This window comes from Musca autumnalis, unplaced genomic scaffold, assembly GCF_047663935.1.
Source record: "Musca autumnalis isolate F117 unplaced genomic scaffold, ASM4766393v1 scaffold_5, whole genome shotgun sequence".
Lineage (NCBI taxonomy): Eukaryota > Metazoa > Arthropoda > Insecta > Diptera > Muscidae > Musca > Musca autumnalis.
The window spans coordinates 16,351,623-16,366,998 of record NW_027412088.1 but is presented as its reverse complement, the minus strand read 5'-3'; the positions used below and the strand labels follow the sequence as shown (position 1 = coordinate 16,366,998).

The window sequence follows — 15,376 nt, the reverse complement described above, 5'->3', positions numbered from 1 at the left end:
GATGTAATCCATACATTGCACATCCTAATATATCTACCAGATATAGATCAGGTTCGAATATGGACTATATTTGTCTCCTCCTTCTGGTACCTCTCACACAAAATTTCGGATAAGTTCACTTTAAGAACTGCTCTCGAATCACTTTGATTTTTGTTGAAGCGATTTGCATTCGCTACCTCCATTACGACGGTAAAAGTTTTTTCAGGGGCAAGTCCATATTTCTTGGGAAAACAGCCCGAAAGGTGTAAAAAAACCCCTACTCTCGAACTGTTTAACCGATTTGGCTCAACATTTGGTCTTCGTCATATTATATCCAAACTTAGTTTCATGGGCAATACCGGTCCACAGCTTTCGGTACTTCTCCCCAATATTTAAAAAATGACACTAAAATGCTATGACGATATCACATGAATGGGGCAACCAAATTGGTCCAAAATTTGTATCTCCAAATATTTTATCAAAATTTAGTTGAAACTTCTAAAATGGCCCATATCGGTCCTCCCTAAGGGTACCTGCCCTACAAAAGTTCAACATTTTTGTCTTAGTGCAGTTAATTCCTAATCCACATTTTTGTCGGCAAGTTCAATTGTCCAAAAAGGGCCACAAAATTCTGAAGAGACCTTAAATACATTCGATATGTCCGGAGGTGAAAGTTTCGCTTCACATTGGCTGAGGGTATATATCTGTAGGCAAAGCCGACTGACACTTTTTTACTTGTTTTTTTTTTTTTTTTTTTTTTTTTGGGGAGACTTTGGGGTCGTCTCGTATTCCGATGACGACGAAAGTCGGACGACGAAGTTGAATACATACTTATCTCAGTACTCCTGGGTGTGACTAAGGCCAGATTACCCTCGGAAGTGCACCCATTCCCTACTTCCATTACATTTCACCATCGTCTACATGCGGATCCGGCAAACGGAACAGATACATATTGGCCCGGGGTTCATCTCTATCACGCCGGACCAAAAGAGCTCGGAGCAGGAATTCCGGGATAAATTGCTGCCCCAAAGTTGAAAAATACATGAACACAAACACATAATTGTGGAGGTCTGACGGTCCCTGGTCGAAGATTCCTTCGAGTCAATTCGTATGTATGTATGATGTATGTAGCTGTTGGCATATTAGTTTTTACTTGTTAAATGGCTTTGGAGTTCGACAAAGAGAGAACATACATTGGGATTTTTATAAGCAGCGTGTGGAATTCCTCCTTATTTTATGAAGGTTACATAAAGTGTGGCATTTATTTTTTATTTATTTGCCAAATATATATAAATATTAATTGTTTATTGATATGAGAGCGGAGGCAGAGTTAGTGGGGTGTGAGGAAAAAGTATCATTACTATTTCATGTGTCACAGTGTAATATAAAATGATGCGTGTTTACTGTGGTGATACGTCGCCACTGATGGAGAAAGAGGGAGTAAGGTGTTGTAGTATTATGGCCTGGCTAAATAAAGGATCCTTATATAGCCACTGAATACCAAAGTTCCTTAGCATGGATGACTCATAACACACCTTTTTCGTTTTTGTGTTGATGAAACAAATTTCTATTTTTATAAAAAATCATGAAGCAATTCTTATTCATAACTTTTTTCTTTTTATTTTTTTTAGTAACTTTTACAACAACTCCTTGTTTTTGAATAATTCCACCACGAAGAAAAAGTTAAAAACTTTTAAAAATAAACAGCAACAACTACCATAAAAAACGAAACGCCAAAAAGTTCAAGTGTGGAAAATTAAGAAAAAAAATACAAATTAACTATTTTTGCTGTGTTCAACTACAACGGGGCAGGAGAGTGTTGTGAGTTCTGTAGAACTACCTTAAAACTAGCATAGAGTGGAAGTGTATGTGTGTGCGTGCGTCTGTGTGTTGTGAGCGTGAAAATTTTTAAATAACTTTGAAGAAACCACCAAATAAAAAAAAAACATAAAAACGCACAAAACTTCATCTTTAAAACACAAACTTTTGTTCAAAAACAACTAAAATGGGTTGCACCACATCAGCTGAAGAACGCGCTGCCATACAACGCTCCAAGCAAATTGAGAAAAATCTCAAAGAAGATGGCATACAAGCGGCAAAGGATATCAAACTCCTGCTATTGGGTAAGTTCATTTTTATAGAATTGTACAATGTTTCATGATAAGTTAGTTAAATAAGTTGCAGATACAAACTTTAAGAATGTTTCCGATATTTCTGTAGTATACTTTTAGGATGTCTAGAAAAAAATCTTCGACCACAGGTCTGATGGTTTTTTCTATAGAAAAATTCTTCGGCCACAGGTCTGATTGTTTTTTCTATAGAAAAAATTCTTCGGCCACAGGTCTGATGGTTTTTCTATAGAAAAAATTCTTCGGCCACAGGTCTGATGGTTTTTTTCAATAGAAAAAAATTTCAGACCACAGGTCTGATGGTTTTTTTCAATAGAAAAAAATTTCAGACCACAGGTCTGATGGTTTTTTCCAATAGAAAAAAATTTCAGACCACAGGTCTGATGGTTTTTTTCAATAGAAAAAATTTCAGACCACAGGTCTGATGGTTTTTTTCTATAGAAAAAAATTTCAGACCACAGGTCTGAGGCTTTTTTCTATAGAAAAAAATTTCAGACCACAGGTCTGAGGCTTTTTTCTATAGAAAAAAAAATTTCAGACCACAGGTCTGAGGCTTTTTTCTATAGAAAAAAATTTCAGAACACAGGTCTGATGGTTTTTTCTATAGAAAAAAATTTCAGAACACAGGTCTGATGGTTTTTTCTATAGAAAAAAATTTCAGAACACAGGTCTGAAGGTTTTTTTCTATAGAAAAAAATTTCAGACCACAGCTCTGATGGTTTTTTTCTTTAGAAAAAAATTTCAGAACACAGGTCTGATGGTTTTTTTCTATAGAAAAAAATTTCAGAACACAGGTCTGATGGTTTTTTTCTATAGAAAAAAATTTCAGACCACAGGTCTGATGGTTTTTTTCTATAGAAAAAAATTTCAGACCACAGGTCTGATGGTTTTTTTCTATAGAAAAAAATTTCAGACCACAGGTCTGATGGTTTTTTTCTATAGAAAAAAATTTCAGACCACAGGTCTGATGGTTTTTTTCTATAGAAAAAAATTTCAGACCACAGGTCTGATGGTTTTTTTCTATAGAAAAAAATTTCAGACCACAGGTCTGATGGTTTTTTTCTATAGAAAAAAATTTCAGACCACAGGTCTGATGGTTTTTTTCTATAGAAAAAAATTTCAGACCACAGGTCTGATGGTTTTTTTCTATAGAAAAAAATTTCAGACCACAGGTCTGATGGTTTTTTTCTATAGAAAAAAATTTCAGACCACAGGTCTGATGGTTTTTTTCTATAGAAAAAAATTTCAGACCACAGGTCTGATGGTTTTTTTCTATAGAAAAAAATTTCAGACCACAGGTCTGATGGTTTTTTTCTATAGAAAAAAATTTCAGACCACAGGTCTGATGGTTTTTTTCTATAGAAAAAAATTTCAGACCACAGGTCTGATGGTTTTTTTCTATAGAAAAAAATTTCAGACCACAGGTCTGATGGTTTTTTTCTATAGAAAAAAATTTCAGACCACAGGACTGATGGTTTTTTTCTATAGCAAAAAAATTCAGACAACAGGTCTGATGATTTTTTTCTATAGAAAAAAATTTCAGACCTCAGGTCTGTTGATTTTTTTTATAGAAACAAATTTCAAACCACAGGTCTGTTGATTTTTGTATGGAACAAATTCGCAGACCCATAGGTCTGATGACTTTTATTCTATAGAAAAAATTCTCAGACCGCAGGTCTGTCTGATGTTTTTTTATAGAAAAAATTCGCATAGCCAAAGATCTGAAGTTTTTTGCTATAGAATGGACTTGGCATTCTTAAACCCACAAGTCTGAAGTTTTTGTTATAAGACATTTTTAAACTTTCTTTTTCTGCTTGTTTTAAATATAAAACTTGAAAAAATAGACCACAGGTCTGATGGTTTTTTCTATAGAAAAAGATTTCAGACGACAGGTCTGATGGTTTTTTTCTATAGAAAAAAATTTTAGAACACAGGTCAGTTGGTTTTTTCCATAGAAAAAAATTTCAGAACACAGGTCTGATGGTTTTTTCTATAGAAAAAAATTTCAGACAACAGGTCTGATGGTTTTTTCTATAGAAAAAAATTTCAGACAACAGGTCTGATGGTTTTTTCTATAGAAAAAGATTTCAGACCACAGGTCTGATGGTTTTTTCTATAGAAAAAAAGTTTGAACACAGGTCAGTTGGTTTTTTCCATAGAAAAAATTTCAGAAACACGTCTGTTGATTTTTTTATAGAAACAAATTTCAAACCACAGGTCTGTTGATTTTTGTATGGAAAAAATTCGCAGACCCATAGGTCTGATGACTTTTATTCTATAGAAAAAATTCTCAGACCGCAGGTCTGTCTGATGTTTTTTTATAGAAAAAATTCGCATAGCCAAAGATCTGAAGTTTTTTGCTATAGAATGGACTTGGCATTCTTAAACCCACAAGTCTGAAGTTTTTGTTATAAGACATTTTTAAACTTTCTTTTTCTGCTTGTTTTAAATATAAAACTTGAAAAATAGTTACGAATTTCCCTCTCAACAATTTTTTGTTCCATTGCTGTGCTGTTAATCGCCAATAGCAGCACTTTAACCTCACTTTACAAATCAACAACTAAAGGTTTTTACCAGTATTTTTCTTCGCAATTTTTTTCTGACAGATAACTGTTAAAATTGTAGCTGTTGTTGATTTCAATGAAGTGTAAAGAACCATTAAATATGGCATTGTTGTTGCATTAAACGCCAAAGCGGGTTTATCCCTATCATGTCACGAACAACAACAACAAGAACAACATATGGCTATAATGGGGATTAGAGAAGATGACAATGATATGATGTTGAGATAGGACGGATTATACGACATGCACATCTAACGACGATTGCAGTGGTGTAGTTGGTGGAGAGAGGTAGGCCCTCTTTCCACTTGCACATAGTTTGCGTGCATTGTTCACAACCCAAATAATTACTACTCCAACTGTTGTTGATTTTGCCATTCCTTCTTGTTTCCTCTGCAACCTCTGCTACAGTTCAAAGTTACTGCAATTGTTGTCGTTGTTGTTGCTCTTGTCATGTATGATGGGGTAATGTTCTTTGCCGCATTAACTTGCTATTGTCGCCGTCGTCATATCCAATGGTCCTAAGCCCATTTATGCAGACAACATAATCCGCATTTTCTACAACAAACAACAACGAGAAAACAATCTACTCCACTCTGTTTTTTTTTCTTTTACGCCTGAAGGGCTTTACTATGAGAGGGCATAGAGAACAACAATAGCAGCAACAATGGCGACAATCGCCTTGTTGTTGTTACTGATGACAATGATGATGGTATCGTCGACAACCAAGAAAACATGATAAAAATCTCAAAAACCTTTTGATATTTAACAGGATAAACTGTTTTGAATTTGTTGTGACACTGTTCGGCATTTCAATGAAATGTGAAGTCTATGATACTCGGTTTTGCAATAGGGAGATTTTTTTTGTTTTTTTATATTTTTTATGAAATTTTTTTTATAGAATAACGGATCAGTACTGTGGACAGAGAATTTTTTTCTATAGAAAAAAACCAACAGACCTGTGGTCTGAAATTTTTTTATATAGAAAAAAACCAACAGGCCTGTGGTCTGAAATTTTTTTCTATAGAAAAAAAAAAACAACAGACCTGTGGTCTGACATTTTTTCTATAGAAAAAACCAACAGACCTGTGGTCTGACATTTTTTCTATAGAAAAAACCAACAGACCTGTGGTCTGACATTTTTTTCTATAAAAAAACCATCAGACCTGTGGTCTGCAAATTTTTTCTATAGAAAAAACCATCAGACCTGTGGTCTGCAAATTTTTTCTATAGAAAAAACCATCAGACCTGTGGTCTGCAAATTTTTTCTATAGAAAAAACCATCAGACCTGTGGTCTGCAAATTTTTTCTATAGAAAAAACCATCAGACCTGTGGTCTGCAAATTTTTTCTATAGAAAAAACCATCAGACCTGTGGTCTGCAAATTTTTTCTATAGAAAAAACCATCAGACCTGTGGTCTGCAAATTTTTTCTATAGAAAAATCCATCAGACCTGTGGTCTGCAAATTTTTTCTATAGAAAAAACCATCAGACCTGTGGTCTGCAAATTTTTTCTATAGAAAAAACCATCAGACCTGTGGTCTGCAAATTTTTTCTATAGAAAAAACCATCAGACCTGTGGTCTGAAATTTTTTTCTATAGAAAAAACCATCAGACCTGTGGTCTGAAATTTTTTTCTATAGAAAAAACCATCAGACCTGTGGTCTGAAATTTTTTTCTATAGAAAAAACCATCAGACCTGTGGTCTGAAATTTTTTTCTATAGAAAAAACCATCAGACCTGTGGTCTGAAATTTTTTTCTATAGAAAAAACCATCAGACCTGTGGTCTGAAATTTTTTTCTATAGAAAAAACCATCAGACCTGTGGTCTGAAATTTTTTTCTATAGAAAAAACCATCAGACCTGTGGTCTGAAATTTTTTTCTATAGAAAAAACCATCAGACCTGTGGTCTGAAATTTTTTTCTATAGAAAAAACCATCAGACCGGTGGTCTGAAATTTTTTTCTATAGAAAAAACCATCAGACCTGTGGTCTGAAATTTTTTTCTATAGAAAAAACCATCAGACCTGTGGTCTGAAATTTTTTTCTATAGAAAAAACCATCAGACCTGTGGTCTGAAATTTTTTTCTATAGAAAAAAACCATCAGACCTGTGGTCTGAAATTTTTTTCTATAGAAAAAACCATCAGACCTGTGGTCTGAAATTTTTTTCTATAGAAAAAACCATCAGACCTGTGGTCTGAAATTTTTTTCTATAGAAAAAACCATCAGACCTGTGGTCTGAAATTTTTTTCTATAGAAAAAACCATCAGACCTGTGGTCTGAAATTTTTTTCTATAGAAAAAACCATCAGACCTGTGGTCTGAAATTTTTTTCTATAGAAAAAACCATCAGACCTGTGGTCTGAAATTTTTTTCTATAGAAAAAACCATCAGACCTGTGGTCTGAAATTTTTTTCTATAGAAAAAACCATCAGACCTGTGGTCTGAAATTTTTTTCTATAGAAAAAACCATCAGACCTGTGGTCTGAAATTTTTTTCTATAGAAAAAACCATCAGACCTGTGGTCTGAAATTTTTTTCTATAGAAAAAACCATCAGACCTGTGGTCTGAAATTTTTTTCTATAGAAAAAACCATCAGACCTGTGGTCTGAAATTTTTTTCTATAGAAAAAACCATCAGACCTGTGGTCTGAAATTTTTTTCTATAGAAAAAACCATCAGACCTGTGGTCTGAAATTTTTTTCTGAAATTTTTTTCTATAGAAAAAAACCATCAGACCTGTGGTCTGAAATTTTTTTTTCTATAGGAAAAAACACATCAGACCTGTGGTCTACGAATTTTTTCCTTAGAAAAGCCATCAGACCCTGGGTTCTGAGATTTTTTTATACAGGAAATCACCAGACCTTGTATGAAAATTATCACTTAAGGCTATAATCTTAAAATAGTTCTTTTATACTTAACGAAAATACAATACAATTAAATTTGTAACTGTGCATATGTATGTATGTGTGTGAGTTTTTCTTATATCATTCCCAATACTATATCCTTCCAGTCATATCCAATTACAATAAATATTGATGTTAAATACATAATAATATTGTATGCAGAGTTATAAAGGGACGATAAAAAGCTAAACGAAAATTCGATTATTTTTAGACGTAAATTCATATTTGGAAAAGCACACACGCGCTCCCCTTACACACAGACACACCCATTATTATTTTTTGTCACAAAGTTATGGCAAGGAAAAAAAGTAAAGCAACATTTCTTCCACATTTCTTTATGTTTATCAAGGGAGAGATCCGTTATCCTTTCGTTTATTGTTAACCAAAGTCTATTTTTACACCAAACAGACCGAGTCAAGAAAACGGAATAAAACACAGGAAACCTTCTTTTGTCCCAAGGATTTTTATAAAAAATGTCGTCCTGTTGTTTTTTATTCTTTTTGTAGTTACTTACAGTATTACTGTTATTATTTAGACCAGACTATAATATTTATTTGTCATTTCCCCTTAAATGCACCACTCAAATGTGAAAAGTGAAGCATAGAAAGAAGTGAAGGGGTTGGGTGGCGACAATAATGCAAATCGTTGCCACAAACAATAACTCATAAAGTGAAAAATAAACAGAGAAGACAACACAGAGTTGAAAGAAGACAACAAACAAACAAAAAATATTGCCATAAAATTCAAATTATGACAGCGATAATGTTTTCAGCTGAAGCCTTTAACCGATGGATGGATGGCTCCCCTTAATCGAGTAGCAATACTGATGATGATGACGACGAAGACAACAATGGAGGCCACCGCAGTTGAATATGTCGTTCATTTGTTGAGGCATTTGTAAAACGTCATTCATACATCATTTTGGAATATCCAAAGAGGATTGGAGGTTGGGTAGGGGTGTCTAGAAGGCACTTCCACTTTTGCCTGCCTAAGTCATTTAAAGAAGACCTCCTTTATTGCCTGACTTTCTGCATGTCTGCCTGCCTACTGCCTGAGATGTTGTTATTGTCTTCGGTGTTACAACAATGACGATAAGTAGACGACAAGTATGTGCCATGAATCCAAAGGATTCAAAGTACTGAACCAACCCGTAGCTAGAAAAAGAACAAAAGGTCTAAAGAATGAAATAAATATGACTGTCGCCGCCGCCGCCGCGCCTTGCATGACATGTTGACAATTTCTGTATGGAGATACCATGCTCTCGAAAATTTATTCACATACGTTTACTGCAGTTTAGAACAAGTGCGGCGGCGACAGGCAGCAATTTTTCGCCTCATTCACTTCGGGGATTTTTTTTTTTATTTTTTTACAACTTGAGAAGTTACGAGAAGTTAAAGATGAAATGCCGACATATCAGAAATCGGGTGTCTTATATTTTATCTAGCAAAAAAAAAATCCCAGAAAACCACGCAGACCGCAGGTCTGATGCGACTTTCTCTATAGAAAAAAATCGCAGACCACAGGTCTGATGTGACTTTTTTCTATGGAAAAAAATCTCAAACCAAAGGTCTGATGTGACTTTTTTCTATATTCTCAGGCCCAAGGCCAAGACCACAGGTTTTTTCTATAGAAAAAAATTTCAGACCACAGGTCTGATGGTTTTTTCTATAGAAAAAAATTTCAGACCACAGGTCTGATGGTTTTTTCTATAGAAAAAAATTTCAGACCACAGGTCTGATGGTTTTTTCTATAGAAAAAAATTTCAGACCACAGGTCTGATGGTTTTTTCTATAGAAAAAAATTTCAGACCACAGGTCTGATGGTTTTTTCTATAGAAAAAAATTTCAGACCACAGGTCTGATGGTTTTTTCTATAGAAAAAAATTTCAGACCACAGGTCTGATGGTTTTTTCTATAGAAAAAAATTTCAGACCACAGGTCTGATGGTTTTTTCTATAGAAAAAAATTTCAGACCACAGGTCTGATGGTTTTTTCTATAGAAAAAAATTTCAGACCACAGGTCTGATGGTTTTTTCTATAGAAAAAAATTTCAGACCACAGGTCTGATGGTTTTTTCTATAGAAAAAAATTTCAGACCACAGGTCTGATGGTTTTTTCTATAGAAAAAAATTTCAGACCACAGGTCTGATGGTTTTTTCTATAGAAAAAAATTTCAGACCACAGGTCTGATGGTTTTTTCTATAGAAAAAAATTTCAGACCACAGGTCTGATGGTTTTTTCTATAGAAAAAAATTTCAGACCACAGGTCTGATGGTTTTTTCTATAGAAAAAAATTTCAGACCACAGGTCTGATGGTTTTTTCTATAGAAAAAAATTTCAGACCACAGGTCTGATGGTTTTTTCTATAGAAAAAAATTTCAGACCACAGGTCTGATGGTTTTTTCTATAGAAAAAAATTTCAGACCACAGGTCTGATGGTTTTTTCTATAGAAAAAAATTTCAGACCACAGGTCTGTTGGTTTTTTCTATAGAAAAAAATTTCAGACCACAGGTCTGTTGGTTTTTTCTATAGAAAAAAATTTCAGACCACAGGTCTGTTGGTTTTTTCTATAGAAAAAAATTTCAGACCACAGGTCTGTTGGTTTTTTCTATAGAAAAAAATTTCAGACCACAGGTCTGTTGGTTTTTTCTATAGAAAAAAATTTCAGACCACAGGTCTGTTGGTTTTTTCTATAGAAAAAAATTTCAGACCACAGGTCTGTTGGTTTTTTCTATAGAAAAAAATTTCAGACCACAGGTCTGTTGGTTTTTTCTATAGAAAAAAATTTCAGACCACAGGTCTGTTGGTTTTTTCTATAGAAAAAAATTTCAGACCACAGGTCTGTTGGTTTTTTCTATAGAAAAAAATTTCAGACCACAGGTCTGTTGGTTTTTTCTATAGAAAAAAATTTCAGACCACAGGTCTGTTGGTTTTTTCTATAGAAAAAAATTTCAGACCACAGGTCTGTTGGTTTTTTCTATAGAAAAAAATTTCAGACCACAGGTCTGTTGGTTTTTTCTATAGAAAAAAATTTCAGACCACAGGTCTGTTGGTTTTTTCTATAGAAAAAAATTTCAGACCACAGGTCTGTTGGTTTTTTCTATAGAAAAAAATTTCAGACCACAGGTCTGTTGGTTTTTTCTATAGAAAAAAATTTCAGACCACAGGTCTGTTGGTTTTTTCTATAGAAAAAAATTTCAGACCACAGGTCTGTTGGTTTTTTCTATAGAAAAAAATTTCAGACCACAGGTCTGTTGGTTTTTTCTATAGAAAAAAATTTCAGACCACAGGTCTGTTGGTTTTTTCTATAGAAAAAAATTTCAGACCACAGGTCTGTTGGTTTTTTCTATAGAAAAAAATTTCAGACCACAGGACTGTTGGTTTTTTCTATAGAAAAAAATTTCAGACCACAGGTCTGTTGGCTTTTTCTATAGAAAAAAATTTCAGACCACAGGTCTGTTGGTTTTTTCTATAGAAAAAAATTTCAGACCACAGGTCTGTTGGTTTTTTCTATAGAAAAAAATTTCAGACCACAGGTCTGTTGGTTTTTTCTATAGAAAAAAATTTCAGACCACAGGTCTGTTGGTTTTTTCTATAGAAAAAAATTTCAGACCACAGGTCTGTTGGTTTTTTCTATAGAAAAAAAATTTCAGACTACAGGTCTGTTGGTTTTTTCTATAGAAAAAAATTTCAGACCACAGGTCTGATGGTTTTTTCTATAGAAAAAAATTTCAGACCACAGGTCTGTTGGTTTTTTCTATAGAAAAAAATTTCAGACCACAGGTCTGTTGGTTTTTTATATAGAAAAAAATTTCAGACCACTGGTCTGTTGGTTTTTTCTATAGAAAAAAAAAATCAGGCCACAGGTCTGTTGGTTTTTTCTATAGAAAAAAAATTCAGGCCACAGGTCTGTTGGTTTTTTCTATAGAAAAAAAATTTCAGACCACAGGTCTGTTGGTTTTTTCTATAGAAAAAAATTTCAGACCGCTGCTCTGTTGGTTTTTTCTATAGAAAAAAAATTTCAGAAAGCAAAAAAATTCGCAGACCACAGGTCTGATCTATAGAAAAAATTCGAAGACCACAAGTCTCATGTTTCCTTATAGAAAAAAATCGCAGACCACATGTTTGATGTTTTTGCTACAGAAAAAAATTCTCAAACCCCAGGTTTGGTGTTTTTTATAGCAAAAATTATCGGACCCACAGGTCTGAAGTTTTTGCTATAGAAACAATTGTCTGCCCAAAGGCCTGTAGTGTTTTTTCTACAGAAAAAAAATTTAGACCCCATGTCTGAGGGTTTTTCTTTTATAGAAATTGGAAATAAACCTCCCAAACGTGCTGTGGCGCGTATGATTTATGTGTGTTATTGATTTTATATAACTAATACGTCACGAGCCACAAAAAGCTGCACGCGTATCGACCCATATGTACAACCAAACCATTTCAAATTGTTCAATAGATTTTAATTAAATCTAATATTCAATTTTCAATTTCCACAAAATTTTAACAAGTCATGTCATCAATGACACTACAATTAAATCTTTCATTATGCTTTTGACACCGAACATGATCATTGTTGGACATACAACCGAACGACCACGAGTATGTCTGGGTGAGTGTAGGTGTTAATAAATCTGAATTGATTCTCTATTCCTTCATGCATACAAATGTGTTGGCGTTGTAAACTATCGGATTTTACAAATGGTCAGGTTGTTGTCATTGTTGTTGTTGTTGGTGTTGTTGTTATTGTACACCTTTGCAATAATTAAAACCATAGGAACCAATAGTTGTCGATGTTATCCCGTAGAGCCTAGAGGCCATGGCATGACAAACCACAACAACGAACTAACCACAACTAGAAACCACACATACACCGACACCCAACCAGCCATCCATGCACCACACAGCCATTAGCTTTTACAACAGAATTAAATGACTCGGTGAACAGTGAACGGTGAACGGCAACAACAACAACAAACAAACATTCTCATATCATTCTCAATGTGTTGTCAGTCACTTTTAAAAACGACATGAGGAACGATATCTGCAAAACCATTCAACCATCCACCCAACAAATGAAGCAACAATTAGTTTCTCGTCTTTTTTGCTTTGAAATCCTTTATAGCTGCCATTCACACCGCTCAACCTGCAGTTTTGGTATGCAATGAAAGTGTGTGTGTGTAGGGGGAATTGTGTAGGTGTTTGAGTAATTTTTATTTTTTCCTTTTTCTTTTGTTGTATTTAGACCAAGCGCGCCTAACTATCACACATATTACATTATCTGCCAAGTGTTGAAACGTTGTTGACGCCACCACAATGCCAAAAAGGAAAGCCAAAAACAAAAGCACACAAAATTTAAACAAGATACAGCAACAACAACAAAGCCCAAGAAACCAACAAATAAGCCTTTTTATTTTGCCAACTTAAATTTGTAACAGCTCTTCAGTTACTCAGCCAGTCTAAATGTGTTAGTGTCCATATTCACATTTGTATTTGCACACGTACATATTTAGGTGGGTGTAAATTATTCCGAAGCACTTTCAAACAGGTCTTTTTAGAAATGGTTATAGCCTCAGCTAAAGACGGTATTAGGGTGTTACAAAAAAATTGTTGAAATGCTTACCCTCCATATTTTTACATCATACGAAATATTGTTTGAGGATCAATAGTTGATTTTTAGGTCCACATTTTTGATTAAGTGCAGTTTTAGAGCTGCTCGGGGATATGCTTTGAACATTTTTACTGAAGATAAATCTTGTGCACCAGATACCAACGATATCATGTTTTTGATGGGCATGCCCATGCTTCCTGAGATAATGGCTTAAAAACTCTAGAAACCATTTGATCACCGAATCGGTTGTAATTTGGTATTATGTGTTTTCAGAGGCTAAAAAATATTTCTACCAAAGTTTGTTTATATAGGTCCACGTTTTGGTATAGCCCCCATATAACACCCCGTATATAGCACGTCTCACTTTACGATATTTTAAATGTATTAGTCCCATTTGACCACAGAATCTGTTGTAACTTTGTGTTTCCCGAAGGCTAAGAAACAATTCTACCATAAAATGTTTACATAGGTCCACGTTTTGATATAGTCCCCATAGGACGATACCTCCTGATTTTCGGTATTTTGCAAGTTTTATCCTCATTATCACACCGAAATGGCTGAAATTTGGTATTTAGTCTTCGTTGGGGGTACAAAACTTTCCCCCCAGAAATTTGTCTGTATAGGTCAACGCCCTCATATAGCCCCCATAGGACGATATCTCCCAATTTTCGGAATTTTTGGAATTCACTTCAATACAGTTCGTGGTGGAGGGTATAAAAAGTTCGGCCCGGCCGAACTTAACTCTTTTCTTACTTGTTTAAGAAGATTTTTTTTTTCAAAAATCAGGGTTTTTTTAAAAAAGATTTTTTTAAAAAATCGTGGATTTTTTAAAAGATTTTTTTCAAAAATCGTACACTTTTGTTTAAAAAGATTTTTTCAAAAACAGTGGATTTTTTAAAAAGGTTTTTTCAAAAATCTTGGATTTTTTTAAAAAGGTTTTTTAAAAAAACGTGGATTTTTTTTAAAAAGATTTTTTCAAAATTCGTGGATTTTTTAAAAAGATTTTTTCAAAAATCGTGGATATCTTTAAAAAGATTTTTTTTAAAAATCGTGGATTTTTTTAAAAAGATTTTTCGTGTATTTTTTAAAAAAGATTTTTTCAAAAATCGTGCATTTTTTAAAAAGATTTTTTCACAAATCGTGCATTTTTTAAAAAAGATTTTTTCAAAAATCGTGCATTTTTTAAAAAGATTTTTTCAAAAATCGTGGATTTTTTTAAAAGATTTTTTCAAAAATCGTGAATTTTTTAAAAAGTTTTTTTCAAAAATTGTGAATTTTTTTAAAAAGATTTTTTCAAAAATCTTGAATTTTTTAGGAAGATTTTTTCAAAAATCGTGGATTTTTTCTAAAATCATGGATTTTTTTAAAAAATTTTTTCAAAAAATCTTGGATTTTTTTAAAAAGATTTTTCAAAAAATTTTGTTTTTTTTAAAGATTTTTTTAAAAAATCGTGGATTTTAAAAAGATTTTTTTTCAAAATCGTGGATTTTTCAAAAGAGACGTTTTCAAAAATCGTGGATTTTTCTAAAAGGACTTTTTCAAAAATCGTGGATTTTTTTAAAAAGATTTTTTCAAAAATCGTTGTTTTTTTTAAGAAACGTGGATTTTTTAAAAATATTTTTTTAAAAATCGTGGATTTTTTATAAAGATTTTTTCAAAAATCGTGTATTTTTTTAAAAAGATTTTTTCAAAAATCGTGTTTTTTTAAAAAAGATGTTTTAAAAAGATTTTTTCAAAAATCGGGAATTTTTCTAAAAAGATTTATTTTTTTCTAAAAATATCTTTTTACAAAAATCGTAGATTTTTTCGTGGATTTTTTTAAAATTCGTGGATTTTTTAATAAGATTTTTTTCAAATGTCGTGGATTTTTTTTTAAAAATTTTTTTCAAAAATGGTGGATTTTTTTAAGAATTTTTTGTAAAAATCTTGGATTTTTTTAAAATGATTTTTTTTTTTTCAAAAATCGTGGATTTTTTTAAAAAGATTTTTTCAAAAATCGTGGATTTTTTTAAAAAGATTTTTTCAAAAATCCTAAATTTTTTAAAAAGATTTTTTCAAATTACATCCTTCATGAGATAATTATCCTAAAAATACCCTAATATATCTTCATCGAAAATGGCACCTTAACTATCGAGAGGAGTAATCGATATGGTTAACGTTCTTCAAACCTGGATCAGTTTTGAGGATGGGTCT

The 15,376-nt window shown here is 32.9% G+C and overlaps 1 protein-coding gene across 1 annotated transcript in view; it reads left to right on the top strand.

Moving 5' to 3' along the window:
• Galphao (G protein alpha o subunit) overlaps positions 1-15,376 on the top strand; it is a 184,752-nt gene that overhangs the window by 19,999 nt on the left and 149,377 nt on the right. Inside the window, exon 2 of the mRNA XM_073991911.1 lies at positions 1,611-2,102. Within this exon, the coding sequence (XP_073848012.1) occupies positions 1,985-2,102 (118 nt within the window). The 5' untranslated portion in view covers positions 1,611-1,984. The remainder of the gene's footprint in view (positions 1-1,610; positions 2,103-15,376) is intronic.